At 35.1% G+C, this 23,219-nt stretch overlaps 2 protein-coding genes across 2 annotated transcripts; both read left to right on the forward strand.

The window, feature by feature from the left end:
- Positions 1–228: 228 nt before the first annotated feature.
- Positions 229–1,548, forward strand: LOC142633581 (uncharacterized). The gene has a single exon (XM_075807825.1). The coding sequence runs from the start codon at positions 229–231 to the stop codon at positions 1,546–1,548; it is 1,320 nt and encodes a 439-aa protein (XP_075663940.1).
- A 13,100-nt stretch (positions 1,549–14,648) lies between these two features.
- Positions 14,649–15,894, forward strand: LOC142633593 (putative disease resistance protein At1g59780). Its single transcript, XM_075807839.1, has 2 exons — positions 14,649–15,165; positions 15,275–15,894. Exons 1-2 carry the CDS (start codon positions 14,649–14,651, stop codon positions 15,892–15,894), a joined length of 1,137 nt encoding a protein of 378 aa, XP_075663954.1.
- Positions 15,895–23,219: the final 7,325 nt, after the last annotated feature.

Here is a 23,219-nt window from a genome sequence, read left to right on the forward strand (position 1 = left end):
GTTCTGATGTCTGCGAGCAGTGAGCATTTTAGAGACTCCATGCTTTCTCCTCCTGATCCTGGCCCCAACTATGCCAGATTCATGGAGGAGTATTAGTCAAAGAAACAGGAGGGGTTCAAGGTTTGTTCAGAAAAAAAGCAGGATGCTCAGAAAGAGGAGAATTATTCCTATGAAGGTGTAGAAACTGATAGCAGAATTCCAGAAGCAGGCATTCTAAATACGGCCTACATGTTCTTTGAAATTTTCAAAAAGCTACCCGCAAATCTCATCCTAAGCTTTCATGATATCCAGAAGAGTCAATACTTCATCAAGACAAGTTCCTGTGATGAAGCTTTCAAATTGATTGAGGTTGAGCTTGGATTCATGTATGATGTGTTCCATACAAAGGCGGTTCTGGTTCATTCTTTTAAGGGCGTTGTTTTCCGTTTGATCACTTCTACTTGCACAGTTGCTGTATTTGTGGCTTTCTTTAAGATCGAGAAGCACATCTACTCGAGGGTGGATGTATCTATTACTTATATACTACTGGTTGGAGCTACTTTGCTGGGGTTTTATGCATTTGTAGTGCTAGTTTGCTCAGACTGGACAATAGTATGGCTGAGGAAGCATAAGAATTTTGGGGTGGATCTCTTGTATTATTTCATCTCGTTGATTCTGCGGTCTAGAAACAAGAGGTGGTCTAATGCCACGGGACAATACAACGTAATAAGGTACTGCCTCAAAGACAATCCTGCCAAGTATCGGTACAATAATTCAGTGGATGTTCCTCCAGAATTGAAAATATTGATCTTTGAGGAGTTTCAAAACAGGATAGATGCTAATCATTCAGATGGGCGTGAAGCCAATGAATTTTGTGCTTATAGGGGTGACAAGGTGATTGCAAAAATTGAGAATATATCTGATGAAACCAAGGACGAAAATCTTGAGTTACTTAAAAAAAGTGTTAAGGTAGAATTTGATAAAAGCATTCTTCTTTGGCACATTGCAACAGATTTGTGCTATTATTGGGATCAGGAAAAAAAATGTTCATCTATATGTGACTCATACTGTAAAGCTAGCAAGTTGTTATCGGATTATATGATGCATCTTCTTGTTATGTGTCCCTTCATGCTGCCCAATGGGATTGGGGAGACCAGAGTTAGAGACACGTGTGCTGAGGCTCGTGGATTTTTCAAGGAAAGAAAATCCATAACGAATGTAACACAAGCTTGCTTAAATTTAAAGGAAGTGAACACTGAAATTCCTCCATCAGATGTGAAAGGGGATAGAAGCAAGTCAGTTCTATTTGATGCTTGTAGGCTGGCTAAGTCTTTGCAATTCCTGGAAAACAATTCTCGTATAGAAAATAAATGGAAATTGGTGGAACAAGTTTGGGTGGAAATGCTATCTTATGCTGCAAGTCACTGTGGATGGCAGAATCATGCTCAGCAGCTTAGGCGAGGTGGAAAGCTACTCACTCATGTCTGGCTTCTTATGGCTCATTTTGGTTTTACTGAACAGTATCAAATTTCAACGGGCTATGCAAAGGTTAAGTTGATTGTGCAGTGACTAAGTTGTATGGTTTTTTTATGCAAAAATTAACGAGAAAGGAAGCATAAAGAAAACTCTCTTTTGTATGCAAAGAATAACTATTGTCTATGGATGCATTTTCGACGCTTCTCATAGCATATAAGTAAATATTAAGATATATTCCACTGTTCAAATATTAGTTACTAATTTTTTCCCCCCTTGTAGTCTGTTTGTACTTTAACGGCCTTTTGGCTTTTTTATTGTCAAAGTGTAAAAGAAGACCCTAAGCGGTTGGGGTCTAATACAAATTAACCAATTTTGTAATATTGATCTCTCAAATTCTTTATAGAATTTATGTCTACTATAATTAACGGAAAATGTGGATTTTAGTTAGCTCAACTGGTAAAGTCTCTAATGGTTGTGTAAAAGATCTGTGGTTCAATTTCCGCCTACATAAAAAACTAATTGATGTCTTGATTTGATGATAAAGAGCTATCATCATTGTGCTTATGTGACACTAGAATATAAAAATGATATGTGCATAATATATAATAATTTTCCTTCGATTATAGTTATCGTGATTGACATCAATTGGGAAAATCCTTAACCATAAGAATCAATACTACAAAATTAATAGCATGCCAAGTTAGTTTGCAATTGATCCAAACCCCACATAGTCTTTTTACATTTTTCCCTTTTTTTTTTCCTTGAAAATTTTATTGACTTGTTTCTTATAGGTCATGTTCTATTGTGCATTAATATTACACAATAGAAAATTTGTCCAATCACATAAACTTGCACAAACACAACAATATATAGGTATACCCCACCCTATATTAAACCCATTTTATATCTAAAACAAATAATAAAGGGATAATCTATTGTACAATAATTAAACTCACTATATGTTGACTTGGTCCATAAGCTGAGTCATAAGGTCATTAGTTAAATCGGTGGATCATTGGTAGAGCCGGTGAAATAAATTATTTTAAATATATATTATTTATTAAATAAATTTGAGAAATCATAACACAAATATAACTTAAAAAATGCTGTAATATATAATGAAATAAAGGTACAATTAAACTAATTATAAATTTTTAATAAGATTAATAGTAATTAGAACAAATACAAGAGAAATAATAAAGCATTATACCATCAACAATTCGTGTAAGTTGCAATAAGTAACCATTACAATAATATAAATATATATTAGCATGTAACCCGTATTTATGCACAAAAATATTGAACAAAAATAATAATAATAATAAAGAATTGAAAATTTTTTACAAAATTTCTTCTGATTTTATTAATTGTAATTTATTATTATCATTCTAATTCCAATTTATGTTTAACAACAATATTACTAAACTAAAATGGTTTGTTTATTTTTTTTTTTTTCTGAATTGCTTTTGTTTATTAATTAAGATTTAAAAAAATCAAACTTGAAATCTACATTTACAATGACTATAGTTATTTAGTTTTGTTGAGACAATATCTAAGTACATAATGTGGGAACTCACATTTGATAACATTTGTACTGCCACATGAACCCCACCCCCCTCCAACCAAAAAAATTAAAAATTAAAAAGAAAAACAGCTTTAAAGGATGTCACGCTGATTTTGATAAACAAACATTCCATTTCATTAACCTGCCAAAGAAATAAAATATACAAGCAACATGTCTCTCTCCCAAGCTTCTTAAACATAAGAAGGGAGGAAGTCAATATTATACTTGACTGCAAGGGAAAGGGGAGATACAACTTAGCTAGAGCATGAGCTACAATATTACTCTCTCTTTTAAGTAATAAAAAAAAAAAACAATTAGCAAAATAAGTCTTGAGTTCCACAACATTTTATAGCATAGTCTTTGCAAACCATTGACAGTTTTGGCATCACCATTTAGTCAAGGTTGTCAAAATAGGTAGTGTAAAGTTGTGAATTACAACAATATTTTTGTTGGCTTTAATTTCGTATCAAATTTGATTGTATTTTGTTTAATTATTTCCTAGTATGTTTGTGAGATTTAATGTAAGGGTTGAGTGTGAGAGTTTGGTGAAGAATTATGAAGATAGTGAAGTTTGCAACTTGCTCGTGAGTGGACGACCTGCAAAAGGCCACGTGAGAGGCACATGCTGGAAGCTGAAAGGACTTATGCCACGCTGTATTTCGCAAATCACTTTGCGACTTGGCCAACTTGTGAGTGATCCGCGAAAATCTTTGCTTGAAACTTTTTAAAGTGTATTTTTCTCATTTCTTTTCCAACACTATATAAGCCCACATTACCCACGAAATTGTAAAGAGACTTTTAGAGAGAAAACCCTAGCAAAACACTTGATAGTTAGAGCTTGTAAACCCACAATCATCTACACAATTTCTCTTAGTTTTCCTCTACTCCTACTTCTCCAGTTACAAATCCTTGAGAGGTTCTTAATCCAAATACTTACTTCACCCAATCTAAGTGTTAAGAGAAGTTTTGGTGTGTGTGAGAAGTATTGGAAGAAGCCATTGATTGGCGGATGAAATTTGGAGCTAATTTTAGGATTCGAATAACCAGTGAAGACATGGCTTGGTGAAGTCCGTTGGTAGGTGAAACTTGGAGGGTTCAAGTATATTGGGTAGATTAGACTTGGATGGTCTTTTTGATATACTTGTACTCCAACCTTTTTCACTAATGGATCGATTCGACTTGGAAGGCCACAAAGAGGTTTTTCGCTGAGTACTTCGGTTTCTTCTTCGATAACACGTCTTGGTATTATCTTGAGTTTGCATCTCTCTTCCCATACTCTTTAAGCTTTACTTTTATTGTTTATAGTATTTGCGTATGCCTTAGACAGTTGTTCTAGTTTCATTGCGTTACACTTACTCTTAATACGCACTTAGTTAAGTAGGGTAAAAGAAATCGAGCCTAGGTTTTAATTAGGGGTCTAAACAAGCAATAGTGTTTTTACACTAATTGAGCTTTTACGTAGAATCATAAGAGATAGGTAGGATTATGGATTGCAAGATCCTACATATTTTCTTATTTAAAGTAAAAAAAAAAAAAAACACATTAATAGCAATTTGTTCGTTGAACAATCACATAAATTATGATTTCATCCATTAAAAAAAAAACATTTGCATCAATATGATGTAATTTGTATATCATATATGTATTGACCCCACCTCAACTGTGTAGATATTGTCCGCTTTGGTGCTCATACCTCTCACGGTTTTGTTTTCCCTCAAAGCACACAGCAGTGGGGCAAAAAGACCTCTACAAATTAAAGGGAGGTCACTACTTATAAGCACATCCCCATGTGCTTCCCTCGGCGATGCATGTGAGATTTTATGAATTGCAAGACCTCCTTTGGGGTCCCTACAATATATCACTACATCTATACTAACAAGACAAAAATATTTAAGTGCTAACACAATGTGTCCAAAAATTCTAGCAAATGTTTAATTACCAACCAATTTCCACAATAACTATTAGCACATATGGAAAATGTTTTCCAACTCTAAGTTCCAAGTTCAAAATTCAAAACAAGTTAGCAAATAGAAACTAGCTAGCTACAAATTACTAATTAGTATTATCACTAAAAATAAACCTAAACACAAAAACACTGCATAATTTCACAATGCAAGCAAATAATTAGAACACTAAGCCTAATACATCAGTTAGATACTCATATTTTTTCCCTCTAGTATACAGATAACAAAAATTGATATCTAATACAAGAAACTCTAGAACAACTAGATTTTGAGAATATAACGGACTGATACATGAATTATTTCACCAATTGATACATGAAATTGAAGTTTTAAGATGATCAAATTTCAAATCTCTTATGTACATATTATATGTTCACATCTACAATGATCAAACTATAAATAAAGCACTCAAATGATGAAAAAAAAAAAAATTTAAATTTTGGTGAGATCGGTAGGATCCTATACAATCTTACAATCCTACATGATAATACCAAAAATGCAATCCTAGAAATATCTTAATCGTTTTGGTTAGATGGGATAGTAAGATCGTATGATCCTGCGATCTGCATCGCGATTTTAACAACCATGCATTTAGTGCATCAAAGCAGAGTTTAGCATCTCCTTCGATCACAGTATCTTGGAATTTTCCGTGAATAGCAAGATTGGATACCCATACAATGGCAACTGCTTTTGCTTCAATTTTTATCTCTAATAAGCCTAACATCATCATTTTCCAGCATTGCCATTAATATTGTTCGCACTGCATGTGTCATTTGATTTTACATTAAAAAAATTTAAAATACAAATTACATTATAGTTTAACTAAAATTTATTTCAGTTATTTAACTTTACTTTTCATTCAATTGAATTTTTTAAATTTCAAGTTTATTCAATTTAGATCTTTATAAAATTTCATTAAAAAAATTACTATTATATATGCAATTAAGTAATGAAAAAAAAATTAAGATTTTTTGGAAAAAAATTCTCTCAGTAAAAAATTATTAATATTTTTATTAATTTTATATTTTTTATATGAGAAAATTATTTTTTAAATGGAAAATTTTTAATGAATTTGAAATCTAGAAGACTCAATTAAATCATAGTAAATTTAGATGTCTTAAATGATTTTTAGTCAAAACAAGGTTTTTATGCAATCCATTACATGACGGACAGAAAAACTATTCACATGTACTATATAAGTTACATGACTTATTCAAATGTGCACATAGATGGTTTTTTTAATTGCTACGTGGTGGGTTGTATAAAAATTCATGCAACCTAGGTTATATAAAATTGTGGGTTCTAATTAACTCGACTTATGAAATTTCTGATGGTTGAATATGAGATCTGGAGTTCAATCCCGATCCACACTAAAAACTAATTACTGTCTTGATTTGATGATAAAGAATTATTTTCACGAGCGAAGGCCATAGAATGAAACTCTCTAAAAAAAAGTTGCATAAAATTATATGGTGATTAAAAAAAAATCATTTACATGAATTATTTAAGCAAACCAATACAATAACTAGTTAAAAGTAGACACTAAACTGAGCAAATCCCCACCACGTTGGGGAAAGGATAGTCCAATGAGGGCTACCTCAACAGGAAAATCTGATGTCCCAACCTCGAAAAGCGATGAAGGGCAAGCAACGGCGACAACGGTGGCTAGGGTACAAAACTCTAGGGAAAGTCGAAACTACCAGATTGGAAGCTACTGGTTGGAAGGGAAGGGTCCGGAAAATCAGGAAAAAATCTCGGAAGTGATTGAAGCCTAAATTTCAAATGTGGATAAACCTATGCCGAAACTATCGCCAGGTGAAGATTTGCATCCATATTTGACTGACGAGTCAAAGGTTGTGTCAAACACAACCAACTCAAGTTTGGGCCATATAGAGTCAAAGCCCAATAGGCCAAATGATAAGTGGACTAGGTTGATCAGAATGGATGTTGGGTCTACGGATTCAACCAGTTTTATTATGAAGCCCATGCTGGGTAAAAGAGAACTGGGAGAAGCCATAAATGAAGAATGCAGCAAAGACATTGGACATATGTATAATAAATGCTCTAAGGTAGATGGGGAAGTTGACAACGCTATGAAAACATCGGTGGGGGTGGTAGACCACCCTTGCAGGGAGCAATGAAACTACTGAGTTGGAACTGCCAAGAGCTTAGGAACCCTTGAACAGTTTGTAGTCTTCCCAAAATAGTGAAGGACCAAGCTCCCGAAATTTGTTTCCTCATGGAAACTCGGCTCGATATTGACAGTATTAAACATTGGTGTAGTGAGCTACCTTACAAGAATAAATTTGTTGTCAAAAAACCGGGGTTGGGTGGAGGTCTTGCTATGCTAAGAAATAAGGTTGAAAGTTTTTAAATTCTCGAATAACCAAATCTCTGCATGGGTGACCGAGAGTGATGGGTTTAGATGGTTACTTACTGATTATTATGGTTGGCCAGAGGTAAGAGATCGTTTCAAGTCTTGGACCCTTTTCTCCCATTTATACTCATATGTGGATGGTGCTTGGATGTGCATAGGGGACTTTAATGAGATGTTGAGTTCGACGGAAAGCTAAGTTGCCGGCTAGCTCCACCCCAATAACTTAACGCATTCTGAGAAGCTCTGGAACTATGTCACCTCGCAGACCTAGGATTTGTTGGCTACCCTTACACATGGAATAACATGAGACCCGGGACCGCCAACACCAGGGAATGGTTGGATAGGGCTGTGGCCAACGAAGCATGGAAGTTGAAGTTCCCTGAAACTACTGTCATGCATATTATCTCGCATGCATCGGACCATCTTCCTTTGATCCTCCAAAACCATGCAGCTCCGAGACAAAATACAAGAAGAGAGCGTGGGTTCAAATTTGAAGAAGCGTGGTTGTTGTGGGACGACTGCGCCAAAGTAGTTCAAGATGCATGGGAAAACAATGAAGTAGGTGAAACGACATTGGAAACGGTCAGGTTGAAGATAAATGGTTGTAGCATGGATTTGAAGGCGTGGGGAGCTTCCAAAACTCATGTTGGCACGAAAGAGATAAAGGCTTTGCAAAAGCAGATTGAATGGCTGATTAGCGCCCCGTCCACTGAGCAACACCGAAGTGAATTTATTCAAGCAAGCAAGGAGCTAGATGAATGGCTAAGAAAATGGGAAGTATATTGGGCTCAAAGGTCTAGGGTAAATTGGATCAAACATGGAGATAAAAACACAAGATTTTTCTACTTAAAAGCAACTCAAAGGAGGCAGAGGAACTATATTAAAGGAATCTTGGACCCACAAGGTGGCTGGCTTGAGGAGATAGAAGAAGTGGTAAGAGTAGCTATGGATTATTTCAATAATATGTTTTCCATAGAGTCATGCAACCAGGTTGAGGAGTGTCTTGAAGCAGTACAACAAAAAGCGTCCTCTGAAATGCAACAAACACTGTCTAGTGAATTCACTGCAGATGAAATTAAAGCAGCTTTGTTCCAAATGAGACCTACAAAGGCTCCTGGACTAGCTGGTATGAATGCCCTTTTTTATCAAAAGTTTTGGCATATTGTTGGGGATAATGTTGTGTCTGCTGTTCTTGAATTTTTTAGTACGGGTTTTTTGCCTTCTGGCCTTAATCATACTTATATTGTCCTCATTCCAAAAATTAAAAATCGTGTTAAGGTCTCTGGTTATAAGCCTATTAGCCTTTGTAATGTTATTTACAAAATTATTGCAAAGGTGCTAGCCAAGAGGTTGAAGCAAATCCTACCTCAAATTATTTCTCCAACACAAAGTGCCTTTAGGCCAGGAAGATTAATTACAGATAATGTATTGGTGGCTTATGAAGCTCTACATATGATGCATGGAAGGAAGAAAGGCAAAACTGGGACACTTGCCATGAAACTGGATATCAATAAGGCTTATGATATGGTAGAATGGGATTTTTTGAAAAAGATCATGCTTAAATTGGCATTTCCTGGCAAATGGGTGGATAGGATTATGAGTTGTGTCACATCACCTTCTTTTTCCGTCTCAATTAATGGAAAGGCTTATGGCATGATTCATCCCTCTAGAGCAATCCGTCAAGGAGATCCTCTATCACCTTATCTCTTTCTCATATATGCAGAAGGATTTACATCTCAATTACAAAAGGCAGAATTGGAAGGGAATATCCATGGTGTTTCCATTTGTAGGCAAGCTCCACGCATCTCACACCTGTTGTTTACAGATGATTCCCTTTTATTTTGCCAAGTCAGAGACAAGGAAACAAAGGCAGTAATGGAGATCTTGAAATTTTATGCAGAAGCTTTGGACCAATGTATAAACATGGATAAGTCTTTGGTGCTTTTCAGCAGTAATACTTCTCCTCTACAGAGAGATGTGATCAAGGCTTTGTTGGGGGTGAGGGAAGTGGATAGATTTGAGTCATACTTGGGTTGACCAACCTTGGTGGGACGGAAGAAATACCATACTTTTTCTTTTCTAAAAGATAGGGTTTGGAAAAAGCTCCAAGGGTGGAAAGGGAAAATGTTGTCGAGGGCAGGAAAGGAAATACTAATCAAAGCTGTGGCTTAATCAATCCCAACCTAAACTATGGGGGTTTTTCAAATGTCAGTCAAGTTGTGTGAAGAACTTCAAGCTTTATGTGCCCGGTTTTGGTGGGGGCAAATTGGGAATGAGAGAAAGATCCATTGGCTGAGCTGGGAAAAATTAACTAAACCAAATTTGAAAGGAGGAGTGAGATTGAAGGATTTACGACAATTCAATTTGGCGATGCTTGCTAAACAAGGTTGGAGATTGTTGCAAGATCAAGAGTCCTTACTTTTTTGATGCCTCAAAGCACGGTATTTTACTAGATGCAATTTTTTGGAGGCCACAGATTCTCCCACTAGCTCTTTTACTTGGAAGAGCATTTTGGCAGCCAAGCCAATACTTAAGAGGGAATTGTGCTGGAGGGTGGGCAACGGAGCTTCAATTCAGGTTTTAAGTGATGTGTGGATTCCTAATCATCCATCTAATAGGGTACTATATCCAACTCATAATGTAGAAGAAGACTTGATGGTTGCTGAACTCATTGACCCGGATACAAGGTGGTGGGACAGAGAATTTATCATTCAAAACTTTAATCGTGAGGATAGGAAAGCTATTCTGCTTGTGCCCCTAAGCAGAAAAGTAATATCAGATTCTCTGTTTTGGACTTTCACCAAGTCAGGGGAATATACAGTGAGGTCAGGATATCATGTGGGCAGAGAGTTCTATTGGAGTTTTGGGAGGCACCGTTTGGAACACTTTGTGGAAGTTGAAAGTACCAAATAAAATCAAAGTATTTGGTTGGAAAATGTGTCGTAATATCCTGCCCACTCGAGTAAATTTGGTCTGAAGGAATATCATCCACAATAATAGGTGTGAGGTGTGCAAGATTGAAGCTGAAACGGAAATCCATGCCTTGTGGACTTGTGAAGTGGCGCGAGATGTATGGGCTGGCTGTTCGGCAAGATTGCAGAAATGGATTGGAGGCCAAGCTGACGTGCTTCAGCTCATGGAGGAGTTGATGAACTGTATGTCCACTGATGAACTCGAGCATTTTCTTGTCCAAGCCTGGATTATTTGGAACCAACAGAATGGTATAATTTATAGGAAGAAGCTGCAACCACTTGAGGTACTAACTAAACGTGTGCAGGATCTATTAGAGGAGTTTAGGTGAGTCAATGTCCAGCTTTCAGTCCCACCCACATTACCAAGCCCGATGAGATGGAGACCAACCCCTTTAACTCATTTCAAGCTTAACTTTGATGCTTCGATCTTCCAGGAAGGTGGGGTGTCAGGTATTGGAGCCATTATTCGTAACGATAGAGGGGAAGTCATGGCGGCATTGTCGGTAAAGGGTCCCCCCGTGACGTGCAGTGAAGAAGCAGAGATTCTTGCTTGTTGCCGGGCAGTGGAATTTGCAGTGGAGTGTGGTTTACAGAATTGGTTCTAGAAGGGGATAACCAAGCTCTCATGAATGCTTTGAGTTTGAGGACAAGGTTCCTGTCTCGGTTGGGCCACATTCTCCAGGATGTGATTTGCATGCTTAATGGACTTAGATGGGCGCAGGTTCTATTTGCAAAACAAAGTGCTAATACTGTTGCCATGCTCTAGCTAGATATGCTAAGGACCTCTTAGAGGATGTTGTATGGCTTGAAGATTCTCCTCCCCCAATTGTGGGGGCTTTGTACTATGATTCAATTTCTATTTAATAAATTGTGAGGATGGTATCCTCTTCAAAAAAAAAAATAATAATAATAAATAAATAAATAAATCATTAAAAATATCATGTGATTAATACACGTGGATAATTTTTTTAACAGCCAAGTGGTAGGTTGAATAAAAATTCTTTCAACCTAGGTCGCTAATAACCTTTTCCATCTGCAATAAAGGCCAAATATGACAATTCCAAAAATACAGTTCACACTCTTTTAAGTTCTCACTTCTATTTCTGGATTCTCTTATTACAGTTTATTCTCCAGAACCATATACATGTACTTCCACCCCTCAAATATTTCTGATTTAGTTGCCTGATAACTTTTCAAAATGCACAAAATCCATGGCGGATTCAAGTACTATTCGCAATATCTCTCCAGACTGTGACTTCTTCGGAAGCTTCTGCAAGTGTGTCAGAAACCTCTCCGGGTGTACGACAGACCTTAAGTTCGAAGACTAGTTCAATAAGGTCTACGCGTGTGTCAAAGGCCCTGTGTTCGGAAAACTGTTCAGTAATAAATGGGTGATTGGAGCCGTTAATGTCATTATCATTATCGTCTCCGCCATTTGTTGGACTGTTAAAGGAACAGCAGGGAACGACAAGCGGTGGATTGAAAACGAAAGGAATTTGTTGAATTCTCTCGAAGATGATGTAAAAGACGTTCTGGTTTCAGGTTCTTCAATATATGACGAAGCCCTTGCGCTCTGGCAAACTGAAGAACACCACCAGGAAAAACGTGCACGACTAAAAGATTCCGAGGAAAAATGGAGGGAGAAAAATAAAACTTTGGTTGGCGAGGTAGACTCTCTCTTTCGAGAGATTAATTTCTATAAGAAAATTTTTAGAAGTGATGACTTGGTTTTTCTGTGGTATAAAAATGAAATTCAAGAAGTCAGAAGCAAGTTAGAAAAGCATCAAAATGATTCTAAGGCAGAGAAAATTGACATCTATGGAACAGTCGATAAGCTACGGCCTAAGATCCCAATCCTGCAGGACAGACCTACTGATGTTGCAATTATTGATGTTCTCATTGATGGTATTCAAAAAGTAGTACAACTTATTCCTGATGTGCGAGAAGTAGACAATCGCATTGGTGAGCTCCTTGCTGAAGTTCATGAAGTAGATGAGAAGAATAATGACAACTTGGATGACATTGAAGGGGAAATTCAGTTATTCACATTGCATCTGGCACTAGTCCGTGCTTTCCTGACCGATTTGCGAACGTTTGGTTCCAAAACTGAAACTAAAACGGAAGAGTTATGGCTGGAGGAAGCCAAAAAGATAGTTGATGAAGTGCAGCAAGCCATCGAAAATTTCAAAAAGAAAGCCGCAAAAGGGAGAGCTGAAGAAGCAGTACAAGCCACTGAAAATTCAAAACAGGAACAAGCAAATGATCAGACAGTTGATGAACAGCAGCAAGCCACAAAAGAGATAGTTGAAGAAGCGCCACAAGCCACTGAAAATTCAAAACAGGAACCTGCAAATGATCAGACAGTTGATGAACGGAAGAAAGCCACAAAAGAGATAGTTGAAGAAGCGCCACAAGCCACTGAAAATTCAAAACAGGAACCTACAAATGATCAGACAGTTGATGAACAGCAGAAAGCCACAAAAGGGATAGTTGATGAAGCACCAAAAGCCACTGAAAATTCAAAACAGGAACCTGCAAATGATCAGACAGTTGATGAACAGCAGAAAGCCATCAAAAAATCCAACCCGGAACCCAAAAGAAGTAGGATATTTTCAAAATCTAGTAAGGCAAGGAGTGAGCTTAGAAAGGAGATGAAACGCATCAACACTCGGTTCTCTGAGTTGCTCGAGAGAAAGAAGAGCTTCAATGTTCAATTTACCAGATCCTTCGCCAGCAGAGAAAAAGATACATCAAAATCATCGGGGTCTGAAAACTCAGACGATGACCTCAATGGAGTGCTTGATGAAGAGAAGCTCATAAATAAGTATGGGATAGCGCCCAATGTGTCTGTTGAAGAACTCAAACAGTTATGCGACAGGTTTAAAAAACTCAACAATACAATTAAAAATGCAAAGGACAAAGAAGCAATAAAGAGTTCAACAGAGGAAAGGTCAAATCAAATGAATAAATTGGCTGGAAAGATGATGAAATATTTAGACATATCTCTAAAGAATTTAACTATGGAGAGTCTCATTATTGGTAAATGTATGGGATATGAGAAGAAACTTCACGAGAACTTTGAACAAATCAAGGGTGCTTTGGATATTCTTGAATTAACTACAGAAGCATATAGCATTGGAATAAGGGAAGAGATGAGGGCAGTCGGTTTGGATAAAGACATAGAGCGCGTGGTCTCAAAACTGAAATCTGGCAATGGGTTCCACGTAGTTTGGATTGTGGGGATGATGGGTATCGGTAAGACCACCCTGGTAAAGAATATTTATCACCATGATGATATTGTGCGTCATTTTCTGGGGCGTGATTGGGTGACTCTAACTGATGAAAAGGCCAAGCAGGAAGAGAATGGAGGAGGAGACTGGAGACAAAAGGTATGTCATTTTTTAAGTTCTTTAATGAATGTTGTGATTTTTTTTTTTTCCAAGTAGATCAAGTTTTTTGTATATCTTTTTCAGAGTGATCTGGATATTTTCTGCTAGTGTTGCGTTAGTTTTAGTACATTCTTTGTGATCTTTGATTTTGTTTGTCATAAGGTACGTGATATCTGGAAGAACGAGAAGCAGCTTCTGGTTCTCGACGACTTCACAGGCACAGAAGAGAACAAAAAAGATTGGGAAACTCTAAAAGCAGAGTTTCCAGAGGGAGATTGGAATGGGAGTAGAATTTTGCTCACCACACGTGACCTGTGTGTAGCTAGGACAGTTGGTCAACCTAGCCAACTCCATTATCTTAGATTACGAACCAAAGAAGAGAGCTGGAGATTGTTTATCCAGATGGTAGACGACTTTGAGTCTGCTGCTGACAATGTTAAAAAACTTGCTGAAGAAACTGTTGGTAGATGTGTGGGCTTGCCACTCCAAATTTTACACTATGGGTATCTTATTCTTATGTCAGGGATAGACGTGAAGGATCCAAAGTTGCTACAATGGCTGCAGCACTTCAAAATTCCTGCTCAGAAACCATGGCTTGATTACCTGAAAAATGAAGTTCCTACTGAACTCAAAAAATCGCTTCACAGACAGGAAAAAGAAAATAAAGATTGCCCTCAACATGAAGATAAAATTTTTGGTACAATTCTAAAGACTATTGAAGATTGTCCTCCATCTGAATGTGATCTGATCAAAATTTTTTCATTCTTCAATCTCTTTCCTAAAGACCATGAAATTCCTGCAAGGAGATTGGTCACTTTGTTCGATGCAGAACGGTTAGTGAAATGTGATAAAAACAAGACTCATAAAGTTCTTGTACAGCATTATTTAAAAGCGTTGTAAGGCCTCACCTTCATACAAGCAGTTGAAATGACTATTGACGACGAAGGAAAGAAATGTCGCCTGCCCAGTGCTCTCAGAGAACACTTCTTCTTCGAAAGTGTTTCAGATAAGCATTTCGTCAGTGTTTCAGATAAGCATCTTGCTCATCATTGTCATGTTACCGGTAATAATTCATCAGATCTTAAGACAATGTACAAAGAACTCATCTCCTGTCTCTCATTTGACCCTAGAGATGGATATAAACCTGGAGAAGATGTAAGGAAGTTTCTTCATGAGGCAATTGCAAGTGGATGCTTCAGAAGTTTAAAAGTTCTTGATCTTGAACATGTGTTCAGGCCTCAATTGCCCAACACCATCGGACAATTAAATCAGCTGAAGTATCTAGGCTTAAGGTGGACTTACCTGGAGGAAATCCCATCATTCATAGGCAACCTACTGAACCTCCAAACTCTGGATGTGAAGCATACTTATGTCAGAATTCTACCCAAATCCAAATGGAAGTTGCAGAAACTTCGACACCTATACATGAGCCAGAGTGATCGAAGTAAATTCGAGTCTCAACCAAAATCTAGAAATATTATGGGGTCTATTCTTGGATGATGTCAGTGCTATAAAGAATGGGCTGAACAAACTGAAGAACATTACAAAATTAGGACTGACATTCGAGCTAGAGTTATCGAAGCAAGAAAAAGTGGAAAGCTGGGTGAAGGATCTGACAAATCTCAAGTCTTTGAGATTGCGATCAATTGACGAGAAGGGTGATGCTCAGAATCTTCGCGTGATGGATTTGTCAAAGCTCGAGAAACTGTCCAGCTTATATTTGTTTGGGTCCTTTGGGATGCAACATTATCTATTTAACAAATATCCACCACATCTCTCTGACCTGACTTTGTCTGCCTCGGGCCTTGTTGATGACCCAATGCCAATTTTAGGGAAACTCTCCAAGCTTAAATCACTCTTTTTCTACTTTGGCTCTTACAAAGGAAAAGAGATGTCATTAAAGGGTTTTCCCAATCTTCTAGTCTTGAAACTTTGGAAACTTGAGTCTCTAGAAGAGCTGCAGGTGGAGGCGGGAGCAATGCCAAAACTGAAGGAGCTAGATATCAGGTGCTGCAACAAATTGAAGGTCCCCACCGGGTTGAAGCACTTAAATAGTCTCCAAGAATTGAATTTGACAAATATGCCAAAAGATTTCACAACAATACAGGAAAAGAAGTGGGAAATTTGGGGCGACATTGCCTACCCTCCCAGGATCACAGTAGAGAATTGGTAGCTAGTTCAAGTTGGAACGTAACTCAGGTATTTATGCATTCTAGGCATGTCTTTCTTTTTCAATTTTGTTACTTCCGATTTAGCTGTCTCTGAAAAAAAATGCTGAAAATTTTATCACTGTGAATTGTAACACCTTTCATTATCATCTGCCCCTTAGTGTTGATCTGGCATTGGACGAAAGCAAGAGAGAATTGTTGGAGGATGGTTATGTCAATCTTCCATTTGGAACCTCATGAGGGTACTTGTTTTTCTTTCAAATGTCACTTTGTTTCGATTCTTGAGTTCGATTAGTGGTGTGCGCATGCAGATATATTGAATAAATTGGGAGAATTGGTTGATAAGAAGTTCTTCCAAATGTTGGTTGCATTGTTGTTATTTTTATTTTAACTCTTTCGAGAGAATGTATCTGTTTCTCTCTTAGTGGTGGACTCTGATGTATCTTCTTGAATAATAAGCAGCTTTGTGGTTCTAGTTGTTACGTTATTCCTATCTAGATAAATAGATGTTTTGACTGTTTCATACTTAAGTTCTTTCTTAAATGAAATGCAATTAGATACGCAAAAATGAATGATAAGAATAATAATCAATTCATTAAATGAGCAAATGAATATTTTCAACTGGATCGTCTTATCATCTGAAGCCAAATATGTGGTTCCATCACTTCCCAAACAAAAAAGAAAACTTTGTAAGAAGAATAAACACACCTAAGATTAGATGCATTAATCATTCCCAAACTTCTTTCTTCAATCAAACTATTGATTTTTATTGTCAGTCTTCTTAATAAAAATAAGACGCATTTGACTATTTGTTATCTTCTTAACAAAGATAAGATAGAACCAAATAATTGAAACATCACAAAAGATATCATTACTTATTGTTCCCACCTTAAACATGCTATAGCTAAATATCTACATAAACCCTTTTATTATATACTTAGTAAAAATATTATTGAGAAATGTTAACAAATACTAGAAGGTGTCCGTTAAGAATGAATTATTGTAGAGTCTATCTAATAAAAAATTGATATAAATTGATGAAATAATTAAAAATAATAATAAAGTGACAAGTAAAACTAAAAAAGTTGATTTTATTAAATCTACCCGCTATAAAATTAGTAAAAAATCTGACAAAAAATTGTTTCTTAAAACCCAATATTATTACCACTTGCTCTTTCATAAAAGTTAAAACAAGTCACGTCCATGACGTTACTAAATCTTAAAACCCAAACCTTTCTTTCGGCCCAACCCATTTGAAAAACCCTTTAACCATATCCAGCCCAAGTAAAAAAAATGCAAAAAGTTATAGCCTAGATATCCTACTACTAAACCCTACCAAATTATAGTAAACAAAGCCGTTTTGGAAGGTCCAATCAACACATGCAGTCCACGCCCATGCCTAATGAAAGCCTAGCCCAAGTAAACAAGCTTTCATTATAATTATTTGGTGAACTTTATTGTAAAATTTTTATGTCATTCACACATGCTCTGTCATTCATTTTCAGTCACATATGATCACTGAACACACAGAAAGTCATTTCCACAATGTACACAGCAGCAGATTTTTATTTCTCAACACACGGCAACACAAAATTTTCACAAGATAATGCAATTGACAGCAAAGAAAACCAACCTTCACACTCACGTTCTATTCACATGAGAAGAAGAGCAGAAGTGCTGCAGGAGCTATAATCTGCAGAATGAAGTCTTCTGTCTAAACAACAATCGTTTTTAGTTCACATATCACAGTCCACAGAGCTCTTGTAGTTTAAGGCTCCGTTTGGGAATTCATAAGGGAATGGAATGGAATGATCATAAGGGAATGGAAAATAATGGAATGTATTTAAGTAAGGGAAAAAAATAGAATGGAATGGAATTAAGTAACATTGATTGGATGCTTTAAAATAAAGGAATGAAGATTAATAGAATGTAAGTAATCTTATTTGGGAGTAACATGGAAGAAATGTAATGGAATCATTTTATGACAATATTACTATTAAACCCTTATTTTAAAATAAAGGGTTGAATATATAAGGGTATTTTAAGAGTTTTAGTTAAAAATTCATTAAATCTAATTTCATTCACTCGCATTCCTCTCAATTTTGGGGGGAATAAAAATTTGAGATTTTAAGGGAATAGAGAGGAATGAGTGTTCCTTTCTACCCATTCCATTCCCTCCCATTTAAACTCCCAAACAAGGGAATGGACTTTCCATTTCCTCCATTAAAACTCCCAAACAAGGAAAGAGAAGAATATTTTAATATTATTTTTTTCATTCCTTTCCATTTCATTCCATTCCCTCCTCCCAAACGAGAAGTGATTATCTCCATTACACATGGTAAGCACATGATTTACCATACACGTGTGTTAAATGAGTCAATTTTGTTAGCAAATAGGAGAGAGATTAGCTTAGTTACATCTGTTTTTTTTTTTTTTTTTTTTTTTGGCTTTGTTATACCTGTAATTATAAATAGGGGTTGTATTGCAGATTAATTGATGAATGTGAGGAAATTTCTTCCAATTGTCTTTGTGAGAATTTGATATGGTGTTAGAGGATGTAGTATTTAAGAAAGGTTTTAGCAAAGTGGCATAGTCTAATAAATATTAGGGTAAAATGCAAAACTAACCCTTTAAGTTTCTTCAGATTTCATTTAAGTCCTTTAACATTGCTTTTGTTCATTTCAGTCCTCTTAATTTCAAATTTATTCAATTAAGGCTTTTCCATCTATTTTTGTTATATGTTGTGGTTAATTTTTCAATTTTATAATTTTTTCTTCAAATTTTTTAAATTAAAAAATTCAATTAATGATTGAAAAATATTTTTAAGATTTAAAAAAATTTTTTTTTTTAACAAAAGTTAACGGAAAAGTCTTAATTGAATAAATCTAAAACTTAGAGGACAGAAATGAACGAAAGCAAAGTTAGAGGATTGAAATGAAATCTGAAAAAAGTTAGAGGGTCGGTTTACATTTTAGCCTAAACGTTAATTGCTAACGAGTTGAAGCATGTATCCTGTGGAAGAATTGTTATCCATGCAATGCACGAAAATATAAAATTATTTTGAGATGTGGTATAATATATAATTTATTCTCTAAATTTTATTGTACATAATCTGTTCTACCTAAAATAAACAATTTCTAGAAGTAATTTTTATCTCTCTATTTTTACAAATACAGAATTATATCATTTTTGGCGTTTTTGGTTGAAAATGGCATATGGTTTTCTAAGTAGGAACATAACTAGACCCTTCAACCCGTCCTTGAATACTACATTAGAATAAGAATATGAATATAGAGGTGGAATAAGATATTTTTCGGATGAATATAAACTAAAAATAAATTGTGTCTCTGTTCAAGGTGTATGTATTACATGTATTTTTTTATTATAAGTTGCATTTAAGTTCAAGAATGTGGAATTTCTCTTAAGAAAAAGAGGGGGGGGGGGGAGTTTGTGGAATTTAAACCAAGAAAAGTGAGTTGACTAGCAAATACTACAGCCTACAGCCCCCAAACTGGATCAATCGAAAGTGAGAAATAGTTTTGTTGGCAAAATCCAAATATAATTACTAATTAGATTACCATTGAATTGTTATCAAAAGCCTCTTGCAGGTAGATGATTGCTTGTTACATTTTCACATCCATGAACAATGTATTCATTGATTCTTTTCTATGCATCAATTAGTATCTTTCTGTATATTTTAATCCTTCTTAAATTTAAAGAATTTGAAGAGGGTCCCTGTAGAAATTTAAAAAATAGGTAATGACGGAAAAATGAAAAAGGAAAAAAGAAAAAAAGGAAGAAGGAGAAAAATTAAAGCATGCATGTTTCTTTTCTTCCTACTACTCTATTCTCCATTGCTATAATTAAAAACCACTACCACAAGCTTTATGTACCCCTAGCTTTTGTATCATTGTCCAAGTAGTTTCTCAACAAGGGTTTCTCAAAAATAAGTGAAAGAAGAGAGGAGGGAAAGAAGAAGAAGAACAATAAAAGTGCTTCCAAAATAATATTACTGATACTCATGTCCACAAGTTCCATGCAACTCCTCAACTTTTTAAGTAAACAAGCTGCTCTCAAAGTGGTTTCCTTCCAGTATCGTCAAGATTTTAATTTTGTTTTTCTTGAAAAAAAAAAATCTAATTCTAATCTCAATCTTTCAATTAATAAATGACAATAACCCATCTCAATCTTTCCATTTAAATATGGTATTTCATGATCCCAACATTGATTGAGAAGTTTGGAGATTTCGACAAATAAAGTAATTCAACTAGAACTTGTAAGTTTCAGTTAACTCAACTGGTAAAGTCTTTAATAATTGAATAAGAGATCTGGGGTTCAATTTTCACATACACTAAAAATTGATTAGTGTCTCGGTCTGGTGATAAATAGCTACCATCAAGAGTGGACGTCATAGGTTAAAACTCTCTCTCTCTCTCTCTCTCTCTCTCTCTCTCTCTATATATATATATATATATATATATATATATATATATATATAAACAAACAAACAAACAAGACGAACCTTTACAAATGTAAAAGATGTGAAGGACTAAATAGAACTTGAAAAAAAAAATTAAAAGAGAAAGAGAGTCAAAACTAAATGTGAAAGGAAACAAATGATATTTACTTACCCTATTTCCAAGGTAAGTATCCATAATTCCATATTTCTTTCCTTCTTTCTTTCTTTCCATTTTTGTTTCCTTTTCTTTTTGGATTATTGCATTGGTATAGCCGTATAGATGTTATTAACTTTTTGCACTTATCAAAGACCTATAAGTATTGTTTATGTTTAATTGGGAAAAGTTAAAAGATGCCCTAAATTTTATAAATTTTTTTGAAAAAAGAAAAAAATAACTAATTTTTTTTGACAATTTTTTATATTTTCTATTAATATAATAGTATTAAAACTTTTATAATATAACTCATTAACAAATGCCATAAGAATATCGGTTAAGATAACCCACATTATGATTTTAAACATCGATCTGATTGCAATTTGCTTTGATAACCTATGCTAAAACCTCGATTTTATTATTAAATTATGTTTCTAAAAGGTTATAGCTAGGTCCCATGAATTATTTAGGTGAATATTCAAGTACAACACGATGCATCATTATTCATTCACCATTGCAAAAAGAGAAACCCATGAGTCATTTGGTTACATCATTCAACAGCAACTCTATAACATTATTGTGTACATTATTGATTATTCATTCAGAGTTCACTCTGCAAGGTCAGGCTCAGGTTTTCACAGTTAATAAAGTAATTGACATTATTTCATAAAAGATCTATATATCAACATAGGGGATATTGGGCTTTTGCCCTTATTTTGTGAAAAATCGAGCACAATGTCTATGTTTTGAAACTATTTAAATCCATGTCTCCGTTTTGATACTCTATTTTAAAAAAATAGAGTTACAAGCGGAACTCGACATTAGCATGCACATTTTTCCACTTAATCTTAAAAAAGATTTTAAGTGAAACTCGACTTTACTAAAGTCGAGTTTCAATTAAAAATTTACATATAACTCGATTTTGAGAATATTGAATTTTATACTGAATTCAATTTTGTTAAAATCGAGTTTCAAAAACAGGGATATATTGCTATTATTTTTGCAAAATAAGAGTAAAAGCCCAATATCTCTATCAACACAGATATAATTCACAAAATGCCAAAAAATATATACATGCTATACGGATAAAATTATTATAGATGCTGGTGCTTTTAAGGCTCAAGGGTCAAGAGAGACTTTGTGTCTTGAGTCTATAGCAGCGCCACCATCTCCTAGGGCCCAGAGATAAGTTCCAAAACAAGGCAATAGCAAAAGCAATAGAAAGCACATGTTAATAGGGAATTCTAGCATTTTTCTCTTATTTTTTAAAAAATTTAGTAATATGTCCTTGTGTTGAAACTATTTAGATCCATGTCCCTGTTTTGAAACTCGATTTTAAGAAAATCAAGTTTCATTGTAAAACTCGATTTATAGAAAATTGAGTATGAGGCGATCAAACTTAAAAAAAAAAAAAAAAAAGGAACTCAAGTGAGGTGAACTCAAGTTCCTTTCATGGAACTCGAGTTCCAATTATTTTATTTATTTATTTATTTTAAGTTTCATTTGACATAACTCGATTTTAAACCAATCGAGTTTTACATTGAAACTCAGTTTTCTTAAAATCGAGTTTTAAAATAGGGGCACGGACTTAAATAGTTTCAAAACAGGAATATATTGCTAATTTTTTTAAAAAAATAAGAGTAAAATACTAGAATCTCCCATGTTAATAGTATAGAATGTTTACTAGGAGATAGTTATTCATCCCTAATCTTCACTCCACAGATCATAGTATATAACAAAGAACAAAAACATGTGTATTGAAATCTCAAGTGCTTTCTCATAGTAAACAACATTAATAGCATTTATAGCAACATCTATGCTGTCTCCACACATGCCAATCTTCATAGCCTACTTTAGACAGTTTTGTTTGTTTGGATAATTAAGTTTTTCATTTTCTGGTGTTTGGTACAATATGTAATTAACAATAATGGTTTTTTTTTTTCCCAACATAAAACAAGCTCAATAAAAACTTTTTTCCGAAATATTATATAATCAATTAGACCACCACAAATAAGCTTCGTATCACAAAGTACTTTCTCCATTTAGAGAAAGATGCAAACACAAGATAATACGCCGATGTATTATCGAAAAATCTCTTTGCTACCATCCAAGCGGTAAATCGATCCATTAGACAATAAGTTGGGATATACGAAAAGAAAGACACTCTCCAAGCCTAATCTACCAAATGCACCTAAGCCCTCTAAGCTGATGGAAATATGAATATATGAAGCGGAAAAATAACGGATCTACTTCATTCGTAATTGATTACATGCACTATGTAAGTTTCAGAATATAGAATTAAGAGAGTATACCTTGGTGCGGTGAATTTCAAAACCAAAGAACAGAAGTTCTCGGGAACACTTTCAATCTTCACTCCAATTTCACTAACGCCCAAGATATGTGGTCTCTCAATCAATTTTTGTTCAAGGGAGAATGAGAGAGTGTCCAACACTCACATACACACCATTTCACAATGATGTCTCTCTTTTCATATATTAAAATTTTGTATGTTTCTCTCCTTATAACTGATTATCTAATTGGGCTAGCCTTTTTGGGCATTTTTAATTGGGTTTTAGTATGTAGCTTGGAGTGGAACCAAAAGGGACCAATAAAACACTAACTCCAATGGACTTTGGACTTTTCGGTCAACTCTTGACAAATCTAAAGTTACCATTAACTATATTTAATACCACTATATAAATATAGTTGCACTCTAG

This window comes from Castanea sativa, chromosome 5 (genome assembly GCF_040712315.1).
Source record: "Castanea sativa cultivar Marrone di Chiusa Pesio chromosome 5, ASM4071231v1".
Taxonomy (NCBI): domain Eukaryota; kingdom Viridiplantae; phylum Streptophyta; class Magnoliopsida; order Fagales; family Fagaceae; genus Castanea; species Castanea sativa.